This window comes from Diadema antillarum, unplaced genomic scaffold, assembly GCF_040938485.1.
Source record: "Diadema antillarum isolate AM-2024a unplaced genomic scaffold, OU_Dant_1.0 seq00000024_RagTag, whole genome shotgun sequence".
NCBI lineage: Eukaryota > Metazoa > Echinodermata > Echinoidea > Diadematoida > Diadematidae > Diadema > Diadema antillarum.
Genome location: NW_027271142.1, coordinates 1,545,678 through 1,572,384, shown reverse-complemented (window position 1 = coordinate 1,572,384; position 26,707 = coordinate 1,545,678). Strand labels below are relative to the sequence as shown.

At 39.4% G+C, this 26,707-nt stretch overlaps 1 protein-coding gene across 1 annotated transcript in view; it reads left to right on the top strand.

Annotated features, from left to right (window-relative positions):
• The window catches only part of LOC139725214 (A disintegrin and metalloproteinase with thrombospondin motifs 18-like), a 196,946-nt gene that overhangs the window by 147,525 nt on the left and 22,714 nt on the right, over positions 1 to 26,707 (top strand). Inside the window, 5 exon segments of the mRNA XM_071636304.1 lie at positions 5,007 to 5,166; positions 6,233 to 6,338; positions 12,197 to 12,334; positions 14,207 to 14,360; positions 25,421 to 25,729. Coding sequence (XP_071492405.1) covers positions 5,007 to 5,166; positions 6,233 to 6,338; positions 12,197 to 12,334; positions 14,207 to 14,360; positions 25,421 to 25,729 — 867 coding nt within the window.

Here is a 26,707-nt window from a genome sequence, read left to right as displayed (position 1 = left end):
ACTGAGGGTATGCATTATCATTCCCTTCATCCATCCCGAACGCCAACTTGTGAAGGGCTAGCCTCCCCCTGATGACAGGCGAATTTATCATCAAGTCTTTCAGAGAGGCGGACAAAAGCTCTTGTATGTTCTTGGCGCAGGCATACAAATTGAATCATCCAGGGTGATCCATGCCAATCCCTGCCCCAGGACCAGTGGTAGTGGGGGGGGGGGGGGGAGGGGGGTACTTTGCCTCGATAAATCAACATTACCCGATTTCTCACCCTGCCAACCGGTTTGCCGGCTTTGACCTTCACACACCCTGGTAAAAAAACTTAACTCTTGGTAAAAGCTTCCCACTCGTGACAACCGGACTCATGTTGTGCTATCCCTAAAGCCATCTCCAGAAAGATATAGGTGGTTTTAAAGGAGAGATGTCAGTATCTGCCCCATGTATCCTAAGAGAGACATGATTAAGAGAGACATGATTCGTAGCACAATGCTTTCATAGCATGCTGTAAAATGTTTTTAGTCTTGTCATATCCGTGGAAACGCTCCCTTTTTTTTTGGGGGGGGGGATAGTGATGTTGCCCTTTGTAGTCTGCTTGGTATTGATGTTGTGGTTTGTGGTTGATGGTTTGACCGAGCACATCAACAATAGCACACCTTGAGAAAATGTTCTCAGAATGTGAATATATGCATTTGTATACTGAAGCTGTAGACACAAATCTTTTTTTTTTCTCTTAGAGTAAGGAATTATGTATTTCCTTTGTTGTCTGTGAGGTGATGCTATTTTAGTTTGGTGGGGTGAACGATTGCATTTATACACACATCTAGAGAGTCTTCCCAGAATTCGAATGTGTATGTTTCATTGTTGTAAGCTGCACAGTCTTAGTTCTTCTTCTACATTGCTTTCACAGTTGATGAGACTCTTTAGAAGATTACTGAGTGATGTTTATATATCAGAAATTGGTTTCAAAGTTACCACTGTAAGATGCATTTCAGATCAATGAGGAGAAGTATCTTAGCTTATGACAATGAAAAATGACAGCATTATGTAATCACGCATAGGAGTTGTTGATGTTTGCGTTGCGATTAGAGATGTTTTTTGTGCCGCCATTCACACAAAGGAGAAAAGGAGAAAAAAAAGAATCACTTGGTTTCATATGAAATACACACTTGAATCTTCTGACTGCGCTTGCCTAAAGAAACGACAGGATCATAACCGTAGGCACCCGAATGTGCCAACCTAGTACGGCGAGTTGCAGTGTCATATCAAAAAATTGATTTTTTCTTTGCCAGTCACACATACCATGCAAATCGAATTAACCAAGAGGTTCAAAAGGAATGCCATTTAGCCATATTCTGTTAGTAGGTCTGGTCTTAGCCTTGTGTAATGCACAATGCCTTAATTGTTGTTTTTTAAACCCTTGATAGAAACTAAGATCAGAACTCTAAGCCTTAAAATGGGTTTAAGCCTTAAAATGGGTTTCAAACCTTAGCCCTTCTCCCACACGTGTTTAAATGTTTGTTTTTGTTTTAATAAGTAAAGTGAAAATTGTCCAAGGTGCAAAGTATAGGACTTCCACCATGCTGCAGAATGACTCCAAGCTGTAGATAGAGGGTAAACCACAAGAAATCTTGTACCGGTAGTTTTGATCATCAACTTTAAAGTTCAAGAACATCAGCATGAAGCTGAACTACATGCTATCATCCAAATGTAAAATTTTGAATTAATCTTTAAGTGATTATAGGAACTTTGCATTAACGTAACTATTGTCACTAGAAGGTCTGACAATTGTGACATCACCCCTTTACCTGCCAGGGTTTGCAGCAGTAGTAACCAGTCCAGAAGGAGATCCCCCAGTTGATGTAGGGATGACAGGTGCCAAATGCCTCCGCCCCCTTTCCTTAGTGACGAGTTGAAAAGGAAGAGTACCTGATAGTGATGGATGGCTTTGACTGGGGCCGGGGAGCCTTCTCCGTGGCTTGCGGCTGCCAGTCCTGATGCCAGGTTAATTCAATGCGCAATGTGATCAAGTGTTCGGGAGGAAGTGGCAGGTACACAGGAAAGTGAGGCAGTCAGTGTGTTTGTGCAGGGGTGGCATTTAACCCCCTGAGTGTCGGAGTTTGGCAACTGTCGATTGAGCTCCTAGGCTGTGGCTGGTTGAAGTTTGGCTTTATATTTCATGAAAGCTTATAGGCAAAGTAGAGAAAGAAAAGCAACAACATTGCATCTCAAGTTAACTATTCGCCCTCGATCCCCTCCTCGCCCTGTGAAGTGCGTCAGAGGAGAACAACAGGACGAGGAAGAAGTGATAGAACTCATGTCGGATTGTAGAGACTTGTTTAGACGTTTACTTTATCAGATTACATGATTCATCATCGATTCTGCTCATACAGTGAGTTAAGGAATGTTGGTAAAGTTGAAGGGTGTGTCCACAAACATGTCACACCCTGTATGGGCATGGAGAGGAGAGCCAAGGGGTGGCCCAGAGTGCCCAGGGTGCCCAGGGTAGCCCCCTTCTACCTCCTGAATTACCCCTTTATCTCCTTGGATGTAGCTCTCGTCTACCAGTGAACAGCAACTGATGCAATCAACTCCGGGGGCCCCATGCTACGAGAAGAGATCTGAAATTATTGCTACAATATGTAGGTACAATAATGGCTGTGTAACAGTGGTGACAGCTTTGGCAGGAGCCAGTCATGGCTCCCGTGGATCAAGACCCCATGGATCAAGACCCCATGGATCAAGACCCCATGGAAGACCAGCTAGTGAAGCTGAATATGGGCTATCCACCATCTTGTCAGATGGAAAATGACAACAAACCAACAAACAAGCTGCAAGCATTACAGTCATTACAATGGCAACAGCATCTATGCTGCAACTTGAAGCTGTTGCAAGTCTCTTATACTGTTCTCACACCGGTCAAGAAATGTAATTGTAATGCTGAATAACTATTACAATTGCAATTAGGATTCGAATTATCGCCTGTTCACATGATGAATGAAGGCTTCAGGGGTTTGCAGTTTGAATTTCAGAGCAAGGAGGGGAGGTGTGGCTTCTTTCCGAGTTCCCGTTGATCACTCTTGAGCAGTAAGTAGCACATGCTTTGTCTACTTTGCTGTTTGACTAATCACCAACTACCCAAGCCAGTCAGGGTCACACATCCAGTTTCTTTAACTCTTGAGGATGGACTGATTTTGCTACTACACGCATTTCCTATAGACACTTGCCCGAGTATACTTGATACTTGTCCTGAATGGGTTAATAGCTTTGCGGGCATTGATAGGAGCAAGGTTTTTCTGTGGAAGTGGTTGAAAGGTCATCGTAAGCTTCGCACCCCAAGACACCATAAGAAGTCAAACTGTTCACACGACTGTGATGTTCAGTAATCTGGGGAATCTTGATTGGAAGACACCTCCGGACCATCACTTGCAACACGGATTAGAATTATGATTCAAATCGCCCTCTGCGATTCCAGTTTTTCATTCACACAGCAAAAGCATGTGATTTGAATCATGATTCTAGCGATGCGTCATTATACAACATGTTTCAAATTATGCACTCTCGATACATGTGAGAGCACTCTTAATGTAATGGGTCCCAGATTGGTTAATTGCCAAGATGAGGCCGTTACATGAGTGCCTCAAGGTTTTCCTTGTGTCCAATTCATCATAATTACTTCTCTCGCTTGATTGCCCAGGGATCTTATATATCATTGTGATTGTTTCCGCGCATGATGCAATATCCTGGTGGCCTTTTCAATTCCTTCATCCTTCATGTTAAATACATGAATTGGGGTTTAAAATTATGTCAGTGTTACTGTTGGCCATGACTTCATTGCAACTCAACAGATTTGGCAGCAGTGCATGGTCAATTTTTGGAAATGACACTGTATATTTATAAATGTATTTAATGCCATTCATACCTTTGCAATGATGTGTTTTGTTGCAATTTGCCAGTTGTATTACAGGTCTCTTCAGTTACATGTATATTGCACCTATATATACGTAAACTCTTGCATACATGTGTACTGGGTTCTACTGTAAAACCAGAAATTTTGGGACTATATACTGTATACGCTGTTATTTTCGCGTACAGATATTTTCGGGAATGACGAGGTCATAAACATTTTCGCAAGACGTTGTTTTTGCGAATAGACACGGACGCTTACATTAATGCTCTATTGACACATCGCACGGAGTCATTTTCGCGTGTTGTTAAATTCGCGATCCAACTGTGATTCATGATTTCTTGGCAAAAATTAAACCCTCGCGAAAATAACAGCATATACAGTATATAGGCCCATTCACACAGCCTCCAATAATTGCATTATGATTCAAATTAGAATGCAAAAACCTAATTCATTTTTTATGTGTGCGGATATTATAATCACTACAGTTAATAGTGAGATTCAAATCATGAACCATGCACTGCTAAAAGTGGGATGCTTCCAAAATAGTTGTAATTTTTCTTAATATAGTTGCGATTATTTGTGGTGCGAAGTGTATATGATTGGTGTGCGAAATCACACTGTAATGCAAGGCGAGCATTAGACACTTTTGGACAATCAGATTAACCTGTTGAGGATGGACTGATTCTGCTACAACACACATTTTCCAAAGACACCTGCCCGAGTATACTCGGGACTCGTCCTCAACGGGTTAAAGGCAGGTTAAACTCCAAGTCTCATATAGTTTGACCTCAGACCAATGGAATTTGGATGACTTTTTTTCAAACGTTTGTGTGAAACAAGAGTACAATAAAGTCCAATTTGTAAGATTTGAATCATGCCTTTTCAGTTTGTGTGAATGGCAATCGGGTCTATCGACATCTGAACACTTGTTGGCTTGATCAAAACAAGATATGAGAAATGTTTTGGAAGCATGATTACAAACAGAAGTGTTTGGGGGTTTTTTTCCCAGTTTAAAATCAGACATGATTCCAGCATGGTAGCATGGTCATGACACTGACTGACTCCAAATCCTTTCTTTTTCCTTCTTCTACTACTTTCTGTCCACAGCCAGGGCTGACCATTACTCACCATGCTGACCGGTCACTCAACAGCTTCTGCCAGTGGCAGTCCACTTTGACCACTCCTAATGGTACTCATCATGACCATTCAATATTGCTGACTGGCAAAGACATATGCTCGTGGAAGAATGAACCCTGCGACACGTTAGGTAATGAATGTGGGGTGTGTGTTTTTGTATGATGTTAGTAATTAACTTTAAAAAAATATGTACATTATCACTAACAAGATATTGTATGGGCAACATGAATTAGATTGTTTTATTATGTATCAGTGAGTTAGCTGTAGAAGAATTTCTACACCCTCCCAAATGTATGCTAAGTTTGATCCACTTCGAGGTATTCCATGGGAGCCCATCACCACATGAATTTCTATGTCTGACCAACTTGCAATGACCACCATTTTGTCGTACAGTCTTTTAACTTTATGTATTTAATATTTAATGTGATGATATTCTCCACAAGTGACTCAGGAATGAGAAATCGATTGTATGATCAGATGGTTACAGTTCATTATTCTGACTGTTCATGGACACATAAACGAAGCAAGGCGTGTAATTTCCAAGGACGGTATTTCCAAAAATGAAATATAGTTGGTTGTTCTAAAGGTTCATGAATCCAAAATGAAATCAGGTTTGTTATTCTGAAGATCTTTGATCTGAAAATGAAAAAGAAAGGTTTGTTATTCCAAGGGTTTGTTTATATGAAAATGAAATAAGTTTCAACTGAGGTTTGGTAGTACATGCCTTCTTTTCATTTATGGGAATTAACAAACCTTATTTCATGTGTGCATTGCGAACCATAAGAATGATGAACCTTTTTTCGTTTTCAGGTTAACAAACCTTATTTCGTTTTTGGATTAACGAACATCAATTCCATTTTGATTTAATGATTCATATTTCATTTTCCAAATTAAGAACCTTCGGAGTAGCAAAACTTTCGGAATGACACCAAAAATGTTTGGCTTAGCAAACCCATTCTTGTTTTCAGACTAATGAATATCCAGGAATACGGATTTGTGCGTTTCGGAATAATGATCCTTTGGAATAATGAACATCCCCTGATCAAATGGGGTGTGAGATGCTAAATAGAATAGATCACATGCTAATCGATTGATGTATAATATCACGGTACGGTGCCATCATTTTACAATCATGAGCACCTTTAAATTAAAAAAAGAGCAACTGTCCAGATGTCTATTCTTAATTTTCTCAACAGGCTTTGCTCCAATTGGTGGGATGTGCAGCAAGTACAGGAGTTGTACGATCAACGAAGACACAGGTTTAGGGTTGGCTTTCACTGTGGCCCATGAATCCGGACATAGGTGAGTGGGGGGAAAACCTTGGTGTTTGTTGCTGAGTCCAGCTCAGATGACGAAACAGTCATTTCATCCAACATATCACAATTTCGATTAGTGAAATACTCAGGGGCGGATCTTTTTGTGTATGCATGGGTATATATGATTTTGTATCTAGATGTGATTATTTTTCAGCTCAGTTGCAGCACTGAGTGATGAATCTGATGTAATTCTGTTGGTCAGATTTACTCCCCTGTAGCAAAGTTAATTTTAGCATGGAGTATTGGTTTACATTATTATTTGGATGCATTCTTCTCTTTCACATAGCTGAAATTCACTCAGTGTAACATGCACCATAATAGGTTCAGGCTAAAAATATGACATGTTCAATTAAATAAAGTATGTATGGTATTCAAAGCAGAGACACAATTAATTTGTAGTGCCTATTCCTTGCTGGTACAACTGATAAAAAAAAACCAAGGAAGTGGTCATTTAGTTTCCAAATATGCATTCAATTGTTTCTACTGAACCACCCAAGATCGATTGTTTGTTTATTTTTTTCTTCTGTTGTTTCATTCATGGTTACATATCTTTGAGTTTAGGTGTCACATAATTTTGTATACCATAGAACTGCTTGCTGCATGAGTGCTATGATTAATGACTGGTCTATGCACATATAACAATGGTGCGTTTTGAACATCAGTGAAGCTTGACTTATCAAGTGATTGAGCAATTAAATCAAAACACCTATGTGCATTTTTTAATTAATGACAATTGCAACATGACCCCCAACTAAACCCGCGTTGTCTCCAACGGCAAGTAGGTAGATAAAACTGTAGAGGTTGAATGGAGATCAAAGTGATTGGCCTGATTTCATGGTAGTATTCAGTTTCACATATTTTGATCTAGTATGTATTCTTTCTGCTTTTGTCTGATGAGCACACAATCTTCGATAGTGATAATGATGATGATAATGATGATGATGATGATGATGAAGACGACGTCCATGACGACGACAACAACAACATACAATAACAACAACAATCATAATATTAGTAATAATGATGATGATGATAATGATAATGATAATATAATAGTAATATGATGATGATGAATAATGATAATGATAATAATAATAATAATAATAATGATAATAATAATAACAATGATAATATAATAATAATAATAATGATAATAATAATAACAATGATAATATAATAATAATAATATGATGATGATGATGATGATGAGCTATTGTAATATGCCAGTATCCATCCTAAATAGATGCTCACAGCACATAGGCAGACATAAAGAAAATATGAGGAGAGATGAGAAAAGGGATGAGGAAAACATTTACAAAATTGCTTGTCTCAATAACCAGGTTTTGAGCAAAATCTCAGAATTACTCAGAGAGGACAGATTACAAATGTCTTGTGGGAGTGTTTCCGTAGGAATTGGACCAGCATACAGGTATAGAAATGATCGATCACCCCAAGAACAATGACTTTGTGTTACAGCGAGTAGATATGAGTTTTTGCCTAGTCCACAATCATTTGAGAGAAGAGAGGCTCAAAGATAGTGATTCAAGGGGCTAAATGGAACGTTTCCCATGGCAAAGTCGCTCCACATTGTGGGGTAATCACATCCGAATTCGACGACGGGGAAGCTGTAAATGAGAAAGACAGTGACATGGGACTTTAAATACCCAGACGAGGAAAGTCATTTATATGTCACTAAACGTCTGTCAGCTACAATCCAGCATGATGGCTGCGTGGATATTATGCTTTCAGTAAAGTTCCTGTGTTGTGAATGACTGAGTGTGAAACTAATCCCCCCCCCCCCCCCATAACAGGAATGTAGGGTAGGATATTCCTATTTGATTTTGTATGCTGCACAACATCAAGACGGTATGGAAGGTATTTGTGCTGCCCTGTTTTTGTTGTTGGACATGTGTAGCATTGTCCTGTTATTCCAGAATCAAATGACCGCCCCCCCACCAAAAAAAAAAAAAAAAAAAAAAAAAAATAGGACATTCATCCCCAAAGCATTTTTTTTTCTTGGTTTTTTTTTTAATGAAAAAGAAAGATTCCAAGACTTTACAAATACATTTAAAGTGTCTTTTTTTTCAATTATTTTGCTCAATAGAATATGCATTGCCTTAAAAAAATTAAAAGTGCAGAGTTTTTTTTTTAGAAGGGATTGGATGTACATGTAAACTTTACAGTAATGGTGTGCAATGAATATCACAAAGTTTAACCCTTAAATATGAATGTTGTGCCATATGAACTGAAGTTGTTATAGTTTGTTTATAGAGTTAATTTTTTTTAGACTGTATTGTTGAAACAAGACTACAGACCATTTTTCAATGCAGTCATTCATGTGCAACATGATTGCTTGCTCTGTTATCCAGTAATACAGACAGTTTGACTTTCGCTGCAGGCTAACCATGTTTTCAATCCAAATTGGCAATTTCATTGTCTTAACTCAGAACTTGTGCAGTTTGGATAATAGGTGAATTTACACTTTTGTGTATGGTGTGAACCTGAAACTTTCTCAGAGTATAATTAGTCTACTCCACCCTGAAAGATTCCTTTCACTTCCTGGGGGTTGAGAGGTATATTATGGTATTGAGGGTAGTAAATTGGATAAAGTGGTATGTAGGAAAAGGTCAAGGTATTGTCAACTTGCCTCTCAGTCTCGGTCTGATTCTGGAGTGGTTTAATCTTTGATATCCGCATGTACTCTTTCGTGATAAGCAGTGGAAACTTTTGGCTTATGTTTTTATAGTTTACATCGTAAGGTTTAAATATCTGGATTTTGCTTGCTTTGTTCATTGCAGTATTTGTGATGTGCCTATTGAATGCATGTCGAGTACTCAATATTTCTCAACGATTTTACTTGTGTACCTATTGACCGATTCTGTGACGCGCTATGTGTATTTTTGGCATGGGCAGTGCCATTACTCGGTGTCTCAGCCGACCCCCCCCTTCCCACGCTCCCCACCCCTCTCCCTACATTAGCATGCACGCAGAATGAAAAACTGCTTTGGCCAATGGGCGTCTCGTACTGAGTGCGCGAATGCTTGCTTCGTGCGCGAACCATTGTTACAAGTGCGTGATAAACATGTTGCCCGGGGTGGGGGAGAGCAGGGGGGGTCGGCTGAGACACCCGCTATGGCTGCGCCCAGTGCCATGAAATGTCTGCTGCCCTCAACGAACCCGAATCGGTCAATTAAACTCTTGGCAGATGATCAGATTCTTCATGCAGCGATGTGCTACTACTACGACTGCATGTATCTGAGGATGTGTAGAGTAATTTTATACATCTGTCTGTGAGATCATTGTCATTGTGCATTGCAGATGAAATCAATATAACACTTCTCTTCCCCCCCCCCCCCCTTTGCATTGGTGACACATCTGATAGAGTAGAACCTCATTCCCTGATTTAAAGCGTCATATACATTTCAAAAGTGCAGGCCAGAAGTGGAGGCTGACACCTCCTTCCTGTACCCAGAATTCCGCTGAGCGTTAGACGGAGCAATAACAGTGTCTCCACCTGTTTTGTTGTGGCCATTGAACCTTGGCCGTGGAGGTGGAGAGCGAGGGAGTGTGCTCATCAATAGCATCTCGCCGAAGGATGTTCACTCATTGCTCCCCATTTATATGTTGATGCCATTAAGGGGGGGGGGGGGGTGAGGAGAGTCCTCATACCACATGCTGCTCATCCTTTTGTGAACCCAGCTCATGAAATGTGATCTCTTTTCTTCCTTTCAATCATTACGCTTTGCTTCCTGCTTGGTTTGAGATTTATATGCATGACACCTGAATTTATTGTTTGCATTTCATTTTTTTTTTTTTTTGACTGAGAGTTTGCATAACTCACTGATTTCTGTTTCTGAGTAAACATCACATTTATTCTTGAGATTCTCTTTGGGAGAAAGTTGTACAGGGACTTGATTCTTTGTAAAGTAAGATTAAATCTTTTGTCTTTAGATATGGGGGATGATCGAGTATCAAGTGTATACAACCATTTGCAAATTAAGACAAATAATTACCCGCACACACATGTATGTATATGTATGTGTACTTATCAGTCTATGCAATCTGATCTGTGCATACTTATATAGTGCCCTATATGTATATATATATGTATATGTATATGTATATGTATATGTATATGTATGTGTATGTGTATGTGTATGTGTATGTGTATGTGTATGTGTATGTGTATGTGTATGTATATGTATGTATATGTATGTGTATATGTATATGTGTGTGTGTGTGTGCATATGCATGTGTTGATAGATAGATATGTACATATCTATTTTTTTATCGTAGCAAGTATGTCTTGCATGCAGAAGGAACATTAGGTTTAGCTCCAGTCATGGCAGCATACGTTAGACCGTGTTTACTGGTCTGATCTTTCAAGAGTCTCCTGCACAGTGAAGCAGCGGTGCTGTAAATCAATCAGTTCATGTTATGGAGACTAAAACAGTTGCCCTTTTCAATCCTGGAAGCATGAATCAAAAGTGGGGCTCCGTGACATCACACTTGGCGCTCGTACACCTCCTCTCAAAACGCCTCCTCCAGTGAAAGGGGACGGTCTTAAAGCGGATTAGATGTCGGCTCTTGGAAGACGTGACGTTCGATAGCACAATCATGTTTTGTGAGGGAGGGCAGAGAGAGAGAGCGATGCTCGCTTCCCCGTGTAGTGTAGGATGATCCCCGGATCGATGTCACCCATGTAAAGGATGATTTTTTCTTTCATATTTTTGAAAAACAAGAACCCCAAGTCTTGGTGAAATCCATCCTCCTAGCGCTGAGAGATTCATGGCAAGGCAATGCATGCCCCGATGTGTAGCGAGGTGTCTTGGGCACCGTAAGGTGACTGTCGGTTTGTGTGGTCCCACGTCTATCCAGTCATAGTAGTGCTGAAACAAAAGTGAATATCAAAGGAGCCGAGTACTTCTATTGATATGTCTGTGGCTTCCAGTGGAAAACTTAATAAATTGTTAATGACAATTTTCATTTTTGTGACGTGGTAAATGGAAATATTCAAGATTAAATCCTCCATTTCATGATGTGGTAAGTGATCGAAGTGAGTGTTGATAAGTTTGTGTTGTAGAACAAGAAGGAAAACAATTCTTATTTTGACCTTTATTTTCAATGGATTATCAATTCAAGACCTTTTTTTAAACAAAAAAAAAATGACAGGAAATGTGTCAAGTACATGATATTGGACTGGATTGCTTGAATTGATGGTCTATTGTAGTGTAATTGAATATAGATGCAAACAGGAAATGGTTTAACAATTGTCTGCCTCTCCACTTCTCCACTTTTTTCACCATTTTTCCACTCCCCTTTTCTCTCTCATTTGATATATCCTTCTATCCATTATACTGTCTATCAATCTATCTTCCTTCTCTCTCTGTTTTGAGTATATCTCTTTTTCTTTTGTTCCATTCTCTCTATTCTCTCTTCTACTTTCTTCTTTCTACATCTACATCTCTCTCCCTCTCCTGGCTGTTTTCTTCTCTCTCTCCTCCCCCTCTCCCCCTCTTTCCCTATCTCTTCCCTACATATATTTTTCTCTCTCTTCCTCTATCTCTTCCCTATATATATTTCATTGTCTCTTCCCCTATCTCTTCGCTATGTTATATTTCTCGCTCTCTTCCTCTATCTTCCCTATATATATTTATCTCTCTTCCCCTATCTTTCCCCATACATATATTTCTTTCCTCTTCCCCTCTCTCCCCAAACTCATATATCTTTCTTTCTTTCCCTATCTCTCCCCTATACATACATTTCTCTCTCTTTTCTTCCATCTCTCCCCTATACATATATTTCTCTCTCTATCCCCTTCTTTCTCCCCCTATATCTCTCCAGCTTTGGGATGGTCCATGATGGGGATGGCAACGGCTGTCGTAAGTCGGGCGGAGACATCATGTCGCCAACGCTCTCTGGTCACAGCGGTCGGTTCACATGGTCATCCTGCAGTAGAAACAGCCTGGATGAGTTTCTCAGGTAAATCTATCCACCATTTTCATTTTCATATCTTTCTAATCTCTTCTCGTATCTCAAAATCTTGAATTTTCAGGTGAGCCAAAAAAGAAAAAAAAAAGATTTTCACAGCAATTTTGCAAACCAGCATCAGTGTTGACATCAAATGATGTAGAAATATCATTGTGCATTACACTAATAATTGTTCATTGTTAGAATCTCAAATTATTCTTTTTGATAATCAAGATGAAGTTGGAAGGTTTCTTGATAAGTGCCATTTGGGATGTCTTGTTACCCCAGGGGCAATATATTACATACATATCTCTCGGAGTCATGACAATAGAAATGAAATGGCGATTTGGCTCTGTCGGTAGCAGTCTGCTTCCAGATCCAAAGGCCCTGGGTTTGATTTCCGAGTCTAACTGAGCATTGTGGGTTGTAATCATAATGTCCCCTCTAGTAAGAAGCAAACACTCTGTCCCTCGTATAGGACAAAAAATGGATGTCCCGTGTGTGAGAGAGTCCACAACTCATGCACATAAAAGATTCTGCTTCATTTATTCATCGCAAGGAGCAGGGCGCATAACCCGATGTAGTGGTCCCACCTCACATGCAACTGAACCCCATGGAAGTCCATGAGCTTGTGCAGCTGAATATGGGCTATCCAGCCATCTTCTCAGATGGAAAATGAAACAAGCAAACAAACAAACAAAGCAAAGGCTTCAGTAAAAGCGAAAAAATTGTACTCTGACTAGGGATGAACTGTAAGTACACAAGAGGTTGTAGACATAAAATTTGTAAGATTGCCTCATATCCTGACCTGTGCTGGCCTGGTATATTTGCAGTTTCAAGAGAATGATAACTATAATTCCACATTGTGGTTAGTCATGAAGTACTCCATTTCTTTTACCCCCTAAACCCTCCCCCCCCCCCCCCCACCCCCCAATGTTAAAATATGGATTGGATTTGGCACGACTTGTCAGAAGTAATGAGAAGAGGGGCTGGGTTTGGAGGAGAAGAAGTGCAGACTTGCCCCCCAGCCAGTCTCTAGGGTGGAGAGGAGTGTTATCGGGGAAGGGGGCAAGTGTCGGTCACAACAGACCAAACGCATACAGTCCACATTCATAACAACAAGAACAACTACAACAGCAACAACAACAAAACCCACCTAAACAGGATAGTCCCTTACACACAAAGTTTTGTCATCACCACCTCTCATCTCCAGGCATGCCGGAATAGGGTTTTCTTGTTTTTTCCCTTCCCTCCCTCCCCTTGTCTTCACTTGTAAACCGTTGTCATATTTTTCTTTGTTCAATATGCTAGATTTGCTGTCACTTTTAATACCTCACTATCTGTATCTAGTTCATGTATTTTGTTTCTTATTTTGTTTTGATGTACCAATTTGCTTTTGTTTGAACCTGTGGTTAATATCAAAGTGAACCGGAAAATTAATTGTAAAGCAGTGATAGATATGGAAGTAAAAAGTCATTTATGTGGGAGCTGATGCCTCTCTACATCAAGTGGCAACTGAGTTTCAGATTGATAGCACTAGTAACTTACATAATAGCTGATCGACTATTCAACAAATGCTACAAATGCTTGCAAGTTTTGTTGTTTGAATGATACACGCATTTCTCCATAATTTGTTCTTGTTGGTGAGAAATGAGAGGGTGTAGAATAATTCAAAATATTGGTTCTCAGCTAGTCCCTCTACAGAAGTGTAAAGATCAAATGTGTGATGTGCAATATGCACTGTTTTGGCTAGACTCAGTGAAACTGAGAATATGCCAAACACTAATTGTTGTTACCACACATCATCATTATTTGTAAGATTACCCAGCCATGACTACAGATTTCTGGGCAATTCTTGTTCTCCAAACCACTCACCCGATCTAGGACTGATAGAGCTGCTTGTACCTGGGATGAGCCCATTGGGATCGCCGAGTACCAGTTCCCTACCAAGCTACCCGGAGAGCTGTACAGTGCAGATCAGCAGTGCCAGTGGCAGTTTGGATCCAGAGCCAGACTTTGTTCCTTCAATCTAGGAAAGGTAGGATAAATAGCTCCAAATTTAGACCATTCTTCAGATCTCAAGGAAAGTTAACAGTTTAGACCCAGATCTAGACTGTGCTCTTTCATTTAGGAAACGGATGCAGGATTTGAAGCAAGACTGTTCTACAGATCTGCAGGGAAGCATGCAAGTAGAGATCTGCTTTGGACTTAGCTCATTGAAAATTGGCAACATTATAATAACTAGAAAGGGTGCCAATATGAAATTGTTCTTCATATCTTCAGTTTGGGTCTAGTTTAGACTTCCTTTTCCAGTACAGGAGAGGTACAACTTGTACTTGGCAGGCAGAATGCTATCCAAGGTTTTACTGCTTTTTCAGCTCTTCTGGGAAGGTATACACAGATAAGGCGCACAAAAAGGTTTGCATGTGAGGCTAAACTTCTCAGGAATGTTAAGAAATGGAAGAAGAAGAAGGTAAATCTGTCAGAGGAATACAGAGATAGAGAAAAAAAATGAGTGGGAGGCGGTAGAGAAAGAGAAGGAGATGGAAGGAATGAAAAGGAACAGGAAGAGGAGGAGGAGAAAGAGGAGGAGAAAAGGAGGATGGGAAAGAAGGAGGAGAATGAGGAGAAGGATGATGATGGTGATGATGATGATGATGATGATGATGGTGATAATGATGATGGTGATGATGATGATAATGATGATGATGAGGAGGAGGAGGAGGAGAAGGATGATGATGGTGATGATGATGATGATGATGATGGTGATGATGATGATGATGGTGATAATGATGATAATGATGATGATGATGATGATGAGGAGGAGGAGAAGGATGATGATGGTGATGATGGTGATGATGATGATGGTGATGATAATGATGATGGTGATAATGATGATAATGATGAGGAGGAGGAGGAGGAGAAGGAGGAGAAGGATGATGATGATGGTGATGATGATGATGGTGATGATGATGATGATAATGATGATGATGAGGAGGAGGAGGAGGAGAAGGAGGAGAAGGATGATGATGGTGATGATGATGATGGTAATGATGATGATGATGTTAATGATGATGATGAGGAGGAGGAGGAGAAGGAGGAGAAGGAGCAGGAGGAGAAGAAAGAGAAAGCAATGACTAAGATTTGTATGTCTGCTCAATTAAGGAAGGGTATATAGGGTAAAAATATTTGAAGTAAGACTGTTCTCTTGAGTGACTGGTAGATACAGATTAGGATTTGCAGTTTGAATGTTAGGACTGTATGGTAGAAATATAAGGAGCTTTAATCCAAGCTGAGCTTGGATATCCCAGCTTGCCAGTCATATCGATAGGGTCAGTTACTCCCAAAACTGCTATTTGTAAACAGAGCATACCAATGGGATAGGGTATAGAGTTGGTACATTGTTTCTGTGCATAACTAAATAAAGGAACGATGTGTTGCTGAAGGATAGATTTAAGTCTGTTATCTTGTTGCGACTTGATGAAGGTCTCCTTCACTATGTAGCAACATATTTCTCAGTAAACCCTAGCCTAAAACTTGCCAGCGAACTTGGAAGTCCGTAGATATTTTGTTACTTACCTTAGTGTGTACAATGAGTATTGCATTAAAAAAAAATCAATATGTACACATTGAACAGAATCTATGATATTTAATAAAGAATGCTTCTTGAAGTGAAAAAAAAACAACAACAAATGATTACTGATGTTGTAGTGTGCAGTAGACTTTTTCTTATCTCATTGAGGATCATCAGCTTTTTGTGTCATTTCTTGATGGGTGTAAGCAGGACGTTCATCATTTGCTGGTCAGCACCACTGTTAGCCGGCTCAGTAATTGACAATGCTGTCTCACATTGTAGTAGTCACCGAGCGTGCTGTGCCTTGTAATTGTCGTAATTCCGTGTCCAATTGGATTACTCTTGACGATGGCAAATGAGGTAACACCCATTGTCCCGATTTAAAGTGGGTTTTAATGGAGATGACAAGGTCTCAATGACCTGAGGGAGTGTTGTGCCTTACTTTCTAGGCATTTGAAAGCACATTCTTTCCTCGCAAACTTCTGGCTTTTGCTCATCTTAAAGTTTGTGTGTTCCTTTTTGCAACTGTGAAAATTAGATTCCTTTTGTAAGCTATTATATTGTAGAGGTAGGTAATTCAAACCCTTCCTAAGAATGATAAGAAAGGAAACTTCTGTATGGTGGAGGGAAAACAATACTATAGATTTCCAGTGAATTTATTTTGACCTGAAAAAAATTCCAACATTATTGTTGAAACAGAAGGGTAGCATATGATTTTGTGACACAGAGTTAATTATTCATTTCTGTTTTAAAAACTCTGAGGTGTATTACTGTAATATTTTATCCACAATGTTTGAAGACATTAGTATTCAACCATTCCAAGATTTGGTGCTGTTTCCAAAAGGGATATACTACCTTTAACTAGAACTTTCAAGGTTCTGTAACCTCCGAAGACCTTGTTACAGGTCCCCATCGACTTACAGTAGACAATGGGTTAATTGGACAAAGCACATAACCTATATGCTGATCTCCTCCCCCTCATGTGAACTCTGATAATAACAAGAATGGGAGATCCATTAACTCTTTCCATGCTGAAGGTCTTTTAATTGTGTTTAAAAATCTATGGGGTTTTCTGTGCCAATCAGCCCTCAAAGCACTCAAATGGTTAAACAATGGGAGTCATGAGATTGTCTTGAGTGTGCCTCCTGGTCATGTGATGCCCTAATGACTTTAATATTTCCTTTTCTGGCTTTACTCCTTTATTACACTACTCTTGTCTTTGACCCCGTGATATCTGAAGGACATAATTCTTACTGTGCATCCATGAGGAGCAAAGCAAGATGGAGGTGCCTGTTTCCAGGAATTTGAATTAGCTTTTCATGATAGTGATCATCATATACAGTAATGTTGTTTTGCAGAGAATTGTTGTGATATTTGATTTAGGAAATAAATGTTTAATTCTTGGAGAATTACATTTGAAAATTACTCCTGTGTTAGATACTTTCTATTTGTCAGTGTCTGACAAGATATCATTTCATAACCTCTTAATTGTTAAAACAAAAAGCCACAAGTTAACACACTTGTACACCGTGCACCTTCAGGGGCAGATCCAGGGATTCTGTAAAGGGGGGCGCAACTAATATTTCTGGTGCCACTTCCGGGTTTCATTTCATTTTTTTCTTTGTATTTCTTTTGTTTTTAACGAAAAATAAAGGGGGGGCGTGCGCCGGTTGCACTCCCCTCTGGATCCGCCACTGACCTTGGAAATAGGAATACAACCTAATGTATAACATTGAAAGAGGAATCATCGATGTCAATACACATTTCTTCATTTGATTTAGATAATCATGATGTAGATTTGATTGGACCTAGTCATTGGATGCCCTGACTCAAACCAACCTTTAATTGGCGGTTTCAAATCAACGGAAGAGCTGAAATCACTCTTGAGCCTCCTGTTTTATGCCGTCCAAGGAGAAATTTTGATGCTGTGACAGAGACTCTGAATGTTCAGTCCCATGGGAGTGATTTGATGTAAGGATCGGGGCTTCCCATTAAGACCCCTTGGAAAATAGGAAACTTGAATCATGCATTCTAAGTCCCAACTCGGTTTGATTGTGAGGTCATTCAAAATCGAGATATGCAGTTTAAACGGCTGTGCATGAAATGTAATACTTTCAGTGGTATCCTGGCCACTATTTGCAGAACACAAGAGGTTGTGAATTATTCAGAGTTGTTTCAACCAATGTATTTCTGTTTACTACAACAACACACTTTTAACAGGTGAAGTGCAATGCATAATGTTTGCTAGAATGGGTTTATATCAATGGGCCTCAGAAAAAACTCTTAACATCTCTATAAAGGAATTTGAATCAGTATGACGGCTGTCCACAGATCTGGAGTTTTAAAGTTTAATCTAGAGTTCCCTTACCCCAAATTTTCTCTTTAAACCTTGAATCTATTGTACCCCCCCCCCCCCCAATTTCACAAGCAGAAGGGTGACCTGTCCCAACACTTTTGCGTTTGTTAGACTTGCTTCATCTGTACTTTTTGATTTTCTGATTAGGCCTTTTGCCAGCCTCATTACTTTCTTCCGTGTCTCCATGACACATAATAAAAAAGAAAATATTGCCTCCACATATCCTGGAGATATGAGATAACATTGTGCTGTATGATGAGGGCAGTTAATACCCATCAACATGAAGAAAATTATTTGATAAAGATTCTTGGAAATAAGCTACTTATGAGATCAAGGAGTTATTACGAAGGGTTAGTTGAGTGGTATACGTCATTAGGCAGGCTTTCTTCGTGAGAAAGTTTCATCCTTACCAAAGAAAAATTCTTTATCACTCATGACTTATACGCACCCATGCTCTTGCTCTTTTTAACTTGCAAAAAACTTGTCATCATCAACTACCATAAAATTGTCATTCATGCTGAGGACAACTGCTGTTAATGTAACACAGAGATGCTCAGTGCTTGTCCATGTTATACCCATGCGCGCACATAGACACATACACACACAGAATATGGACTTGGATCCAAGTGAAATGCTGTCCGGAATAACCTTCCACAACCATTATGCAGAAAGTTCTGATTCCATTAAACATTATATGATTGCTTGCAAGGCTGTAAAGTAAATTGACATATATTTCAGGCGCCTTCACAAGTTCAAATGGTGAATATAACATCCAGACGAATATAACCAAATTCGGTTTCTTTCTCCTTAGTGCCCTTTAATTTTGAAGGGTTAATGTGAATCTGAAAAAAAGGTCTGAATCGAATTAATGAAAATAAGCCCGAAGTTAGAGAGCAAAAGTAGTTTGGGGATACTGTGTCGTGAGTCACCCATGGCCAGTGTAGCCAGACTACTTCTTCTAGTAGTTTGGGGAATGTGAGATATTGCTGGTTTGGCCTGATATCTGAGAGACCCAATTTGTTGGAATTGATATGGCAGGAATTCATGAGGATACTCCTGACTTGTTAGACAAGTATCATTCAGAGTGATAGATTGTATTTCTTCATGTCTATCTTCGTTTCTTAGTTAGATTCTTTTAGATCTTTTTTTCCTTGTGTGCTTGTGTTTGATTTTTTTTTTTTTTGGTCTTGTTTCTGCTTAGATTTCTTTGTTTTTTCTAGACCTTGCATATATAAAACTGCATGAGGATAGGTAGGTGAGTAGCGACTCTGAACATGGACATTTATAGATATTGTTTGTTCATCAGATAGATGGATAGATAGATGATACTATTAGGTATACTGCATATATTTCTTGAGCATATTCAGCAAATGCTGGACCTCATTTTGTGAGTACTTGAATTTGGGATCAAGAACCACACCGATGTAATGAGAAATATGTGTCTTCTGTTTTCAAGAGAAAAGTTAGCATTTGATTTTTGGGGTTTTTTAAGGTGATATACTGGAATATTGCATAAATTCTGTTTCAGGAAACATATTTTTGTTAAGTCCAAACATATCAGTTGGCTGATGACGTTCCCCGAACGTAAAAACACCATGCAATACATGATGTAAAGAGTACCATTAATTGGATGTGATAACATATATTGTATTAACAGGTATGCTATACTTTAGAGATAGACACCATCCCAGCAATATTTTGATGACTGAAAGCTCCATGTGACCCTGCACCACAAAACCAACTAAAAGTCATCAAGACATGGATTTTTAGTTCAGGACAGATTATGAAAGAGCAGACTCTAAGCTTTAAAATGATGCATAATTCAATTCGAATGGATTTTCCTAACCTGTATAGATATTGGAAAGAAAGCGCACACTCTGGAAAAGTTAGAACTGAGAAAAGAGGTTGTGAAGTACAGGGTCGCTTCAAGTGCCTAATCTTTACTAAGCTGTGCTACCCGTACCTTGAATGGGGCATTAAAACTTGATGTAAACCATTGTAGCCACAACGATGAAGGGATTATCAGGTTAAGCTGAAATCAAATGTGCTTGATTAACACATTCTGTTCATAGTAAATCTCAACTTCCAAAAAGCAGTAGCATCATCTTTTCAAAAGTTATTAGAGTTGAAAGTGAAGAGTGTGCACCGGATTTTCAAGAAATTTAAAGGGGCCTCTAAGAAAAACCTGATCACACTACTTAACCAAATAAGGGGGTTGTAGAAAAACTGCTGAAAACCCACTTTCATATTCAATTAATGATGCCAATAGGGATGATGTAGAAGAAGAATAGCTCTTTCAGAAAATATGGAAAACTCAAAACTGACTCGGTTGACCTGTTTCACCTTTCTTGAGACCTCACATAAAATCAAGGGGTGTGATTTTTTGTTTATTGTGTGATGCACAATCACATATTATGTAATCATTTCCAGATGAACAGCATATGACCCTGTGTATTTTGAAGAGTAAAAGTTGAAAGAAATATTTACAGCATCAAGTTAACGAATGAAACACCCAGTCTAGATACTTCCACGGCATGGTTCCAGAGCAAGTAAGTGAATGTTATGTGCATGCTCAGCTAGCATGGCTTAAAGACAGTACATCACTAGTCACAAGATTTGAATAAAAGATAGAACTGAAATTGTAATTTCCATTACTTTGCACCCGATGGAGACATTATCACGCAGTAAGTAACCCATCTTTAAAAAAAAAAAGGTGAAAAAAATCTGACCAAATTGTGCTTGTCATGGATAAACTATGGTGGGAAGGGGAAAAAAAAGAATTGAGTCATGTAATTGCATCAACCAACTCCCTGTCAGGCAGATAGAAACTCAATTATTGGTTGGATGAAGTGATGCTGAGGTCTTGTCAGACCTTTATCAACTCTCTCGACCAGTGAACTTGATGGAACTCTGCTTTGTCATTCCTCTTAGAAAGCAAACCGCTATGTCAGGTTTTTGGCTCTGTACGTGTTTTCGGCACCAGCTGCAATCTTATGGCTGGGTAGGAGAAGCGTACCTAATTGGTGTTCATTCATCGTAGAGAGGTGTGAAGTTTGATTGTCATCAGAGAAATTTCGAGCAAGAAGCACATGCTCTCTGTCAATCTCTTCTCATACATGAGTGTGACCAAAATCAAACACAGCGTTTGAAAAGGCACATAATTTTGTAGTATTACTTCAAGGTGTACAGGCTGCTAACTCTGTTGAAAGTTAATTCATTATTTCTAGTCCTTTCAAGTATTTTGCCATCATGTTACTGTTATGATTATGATTATGTTTGTAATCGATTTCAATATCATTATGATTACTCATATGATTATCATTATGATTACTCATATGATTATCATCAACTTCTCTATAGGCCTGAGTAGTCACACTGGCACTGCTACCACTGTTTTTCTTTTGAAAACAGACAGAAAGAAAGACAGGCCTACACATGCATATATTTATATTTTCTTCTACACTTCTCAAAGAGACCCACATTGCCAAAGCCTGATACAAAGAATTGTGGAAGCATGGTACCTGGCTCACATGGTTGAAGACAGGATAACTAATAATGCATATTATGATGATTCAGTCCAAGTGGCACAGGCGTGATGCCACTGGTCCTATTATCGTTCTATGCAACGCAGAAATCTTGCCCCCTTTTGTGAGCAGTCTTGACAAGATTTAGCCTAATTGCGCTGCATCCTAATTACTTTTGACGATGGCAAATTGGTCGGTCATGACGCTTCCTCCCGCAGAGTATTTTAGTCTTCCCCTAAGTGTTACTAACCGTCACATTACACCCCGCTTAAAGCTGTCTTGGGAGTGATATAGCTGATTTGAAGGTGGCTTAATTCAGCCATGCATTGTTAGAACTTTCCCTGTAATTGCAAGGCTGTGAATGGTCTGATAGCCAGGAGTGACCCAAACTAGGCATATTCAGTACTTCATAGCACTAGGCCCTATATGTTAACCCGTTGAGGACGAGTCCCGAGTATACCGGGGCAGGTGTCTATGGTAAATGCGTGTTGTAGCAAAATCTGTCCGTCCTAAACGGGTTAAATCTGAAGGACTATAAAGTAGAGAATGGAATATCTGTTTTCATATGCTAGAGTACAATGAAACTTATCTACATTAGATGTGTAATGAAAACCATGTAGAAATGTAATCAGAAATAGTTCTGAGTCTAAATGTATTGTAGCTTTGCCGGGACATTAAAAAATGTTCATGTAATTGAGGTGTTCTGGAAATATCTCTACCACCACTGGAGCTCGAAAGGGGATGTGAATGTTGATATTTGATGAAGCCAATGTCATTGCAAGCATTCCCCGACTGGAAGAAAAAAAGTAAGAGGGCTGCTGGAGGGCTGGGATTTGCCGAGTAAGCCCTTCTAGTCTTTTCCCTTTCTTCGCTAAGCCTTGGTGGCTAATAACGTCTTGCTGATCTGAGATTTATTGTAACCTTCTCCTGTTCTTTCCAAGTCCTCTGAGGCTAAGCCAGCCCTCTTCTACCTGCTGGATATTTTGGAGAAACCAGCCCTCTCTCTGCCGCCACCCCACCCCCACCCCTACCACGCACCCTCCATTTCACACTCAGGTGACCTCCCACCGCATTATCCTCTCAACCTTGAATTTCTTTGTCGGTGTGTCATTCGCCGGGGTCTTGATTTATCGTGTGCTGTTTTGAGACTGTGATTCAGTCACATTCATGTTCAAACTTAGTGTCATTGTTTTTACAGACTGTTCTTTATCATGACTTTTTATTTACCTTTTCTTTATATAATGCAGTGGCTTTGAGTTCTGTCTCCAAGCAACCCCTCCCCACTCCCCGCATCTCTATGCTCTGCCTTTCAATCTTTTCTCTCATGAGGAAACGAACAAAAAACCAAATATCTTGTATTCATTTTTCTGGCTGATTCTGTCTGTCAGCCACTTATGGCCATCTTTATCTGTTCTCAATATTTTGTTGAGAATATTGAGAATATGCAGATATTTTCTTAACTTTTTCATTAACTTTTGCTCTGTCCTGTTAGTTCTCTCTTTTTTGCACATCCATCCTGTCATCTCTCTACCTGTGTGTGTGTATGTCTGTTTATTCATCCATCCATTTAATACCCTATCTATCCATATATCTTTCTTTCTGTCTATTGCTTCATATATGTTTATACTGTTCATGCATTTATCTATCTATCTATCTATCTATCTATCTATCTATCTATCTATCTATCTGTCTGTCTGTCTGTCTGTTTATTCTGTTTATTTATCTGACTATCTCTCTGTCTATTCATCAATTGATCTTGCTAGTTGTATTCTCTCTGACTCTGCTACTCGTGTCCAAAGTGAAAAGGTGGAGATGCCGTCATATTATAATACTTTTTTTTATAGGCCCTTGGTGGTCGCGTCTTGTCCGTTGACTGATTGGCAGGGAAAGATGCTGGCCTAATTGGGAAGGAAATTGTTAATTGTGACATCAAAATATGGAAGCGCATTGCGGCAGTCTGATTCATTCTGGGGTTTGGTTACGCCGATGGCAGACGAAGCGGCATATGCTATGTGAGGGGGCCTGGATGCTTCAGAGAATGTCATTATTTCTTGACCATGCTTCTGGAAATCAAAGAGAGTTTGCATCATTGTATTTTGAAGTTTCGTGGCAGAGGAAAGTCTTTTAATGATATACAAAGCAATTCTTTACATTTGTTATATGATATTGTTCATATTACATACTAGAAAGTGTATTTAAACTACATATCCAGCTGTTTCTCCTTCATTTTATTTTATTTTATTTTATTTACTCTTCCCTTCTTCTTTTCCTGCTTATCCTCTTTTTTACACCTTCTTTTCTTTGTCCATTGTGTCCTCCCCTTCTCCTCCTTCCTTTTTCTTCTTTTTCTTCTTCTTCTTCATTCTCTTTTTATTCCTCATCCTGAATGTTTGAGGAGCATTCCAGGTTAAGCCCATGCTCTTCTTGGCATTTTTTTTGGAACTCCTTGCAAATAGTTCGCTAGTGTTGCCGTCATTGGGCACTGTCCTTTCTGTAGGTAATGCTTTGCCTGTACATCGGAACATTGTGTGCTTTCCAAGGAACATGACACTAATCTTGTCGATGGCTTATCAAGTGTAAGATATGTGTGTGTGAGAATATGACTGAGTGTGTGAGTGTGTGTGTGTTTGTCCATGAGGGACAGACAGACAGAAAGACAGAGATAGAAAAAACAATAGAGGGAAGGAGAAAGAAAGAGAGAGAGAGAGAGAGAGAGAGAGAGATAGATAGATAGATAGATAGATAGATAGATAGATAGATAGATAGATAGGAAGGGACACCTCCTAAGGTGTACTTCTGAGACCTGTCCGAAGTACTTAACCCGTTGAAGATGAGTCCCCAGTATTCTCGGGCAGGTGTCTATGGGAAATGCGTGTTGTAGCGAAATCAAACCATCCTCGGCAGGTTAATTGAGTCAGTCAAGGTAGCTGATAAGACAATCTCAGCCGCTTCTATCAACTGCTCCCTTCATGCTCTATCACTTGAGGTCAATTCCTGTGCTTTATTCAGAAATACACTCAAGAATATTTTCAGAATATTCTCTTTCAGTTATTTTTATTTCTTTGAGTCATCAAATATGCCATAACGTGGGCATAATTATATCTTGCTCGAGCAAGTGTCTGCATGCGTCACTCAAATATGATTGCTTATTTGTTTTACCATACCAATTATAGATCCTACGATATTTGAATCAAGGAGCATTGAATCTAAGACTTTCCAGTTGTGGACTGTCCCATTTTTATTGAAATTTTTTAACATATGAATGTCATCCTGCTCCTTACAATAACTATTATTGTCATGTTGTTATGATGGTTCATCAGCAGGAAAGAGGAATAACTTGGATTTGATTATTACCCCATGAGCAAGTAACAGGTGTTTTATGGTATTACTGAGTGAAATTATATATATATATATGTGAAATTCGCCATGCATTTTAGCGAATGATACACAGGCAGCAAAGAATAACAACATGTTTATGTCGCTGATCATTATTTATGATCGTATGTTTATGTTTTGTATATTATTATATGTATGTTATATATGTCTATGTCTCTCTAAGATATTCTTATAAACCTTGTGAAGATATGTCCATGTGGTTTGACAGATGGTAATATTAATGTATCAGACCTCATCACATATTCCAGAGTCTGTGCCAGGCCATGTGGTGTCACCGTGGCGAGAGACGCTGCGAGACCAAGTTCCTTCCGGCGGCCGACGGCACCCCCTGTGGCGCCACCATGTGGTGCATCCAGGGAAAGTGTGTGGACCGCGGGGAGCTGGGCCCCGCCATGGTGCACGGCAACTGGTCCAACTACGGGGAGTTTGGCTCGTGCTCCCGAACATGTGGGGGCGGGGTGCAGTTCAAGGAGAGGCAGTGCGACAATCCCCACCCACAGAACGGGGGCAGGTACTGCGAGGGTCCCAGCCGGATATATCGCATGTGCAGCATTCAGGTTAGTGAGCCATGGAAACCATTGATGATGATGATGATGATGATGATGATGATGATGATGATGATGATGATGATGATGATGATGATGATGATGTGATGATGATGATAGGTGATACTGATAATGATGTACTTGCTGATGCTGATAATGTTTTTTTTTTTTTCTTCTGTCAAAGCATTTGCATACTGTAAAGCGAGGAATGTTCGCGTGCATTTTAATTTCGCGAATTTCGCGAGCACCAAGATTCGCAAAATTAAAATGCACGCGAAATTTCTTATCTACACTATATGCATTGAACACAAGTGGCAATTCGCGAAAATTTCTTACCATGAAAAAGGCCATCGGCTCCAACTCGCGAAAATTTCGTGCCGCGAACATATCATGTCTTACAGTAAATATACTGATCACATTTTGGTTTCATGAAACTTACATTAGAGTCAATATATTCAACAGTGGTCAGATTACAGCTGTAGTTCACATAAAACATAAGCACAGGCTGTATTGCAGTATGAGATTATTTAACATATATGTTAAGAATACTTGTAATAATAAGATAGCTTGTTTAATATTTATCATGGGGAGTATTTTACATCATGCAAGAAATAAAGTATATATAAGAAAGATTGTTTTTTGACTTTGTGTAACCTGCTTATGGATAATTGTTTTTATGAAATTGACAAGTGAAACCTCTTGCATTTTTAATACTTTTGTTTTCCTTTCAACTGTGAGTGTATTTGTATCCTGAATCAGTTCAGTTTGAAGAGTTGAGGAGATGTTGAGGAAAGTGTATATATAGTGACATCACCATTGACTCCAATGACTGGCTGAGGCTTCGTGAACTCTTGGGAATCACTGGTTTTCTGTCAACACAAGTGACATAATTTCCAAACACTTATGATAAGTGCTGTGAAACCTGCCAAAGATTGACCCAAGTTTCCAAACTGGCTGGCCCCAAACTGCTGATACAATTACGGCAGAGGT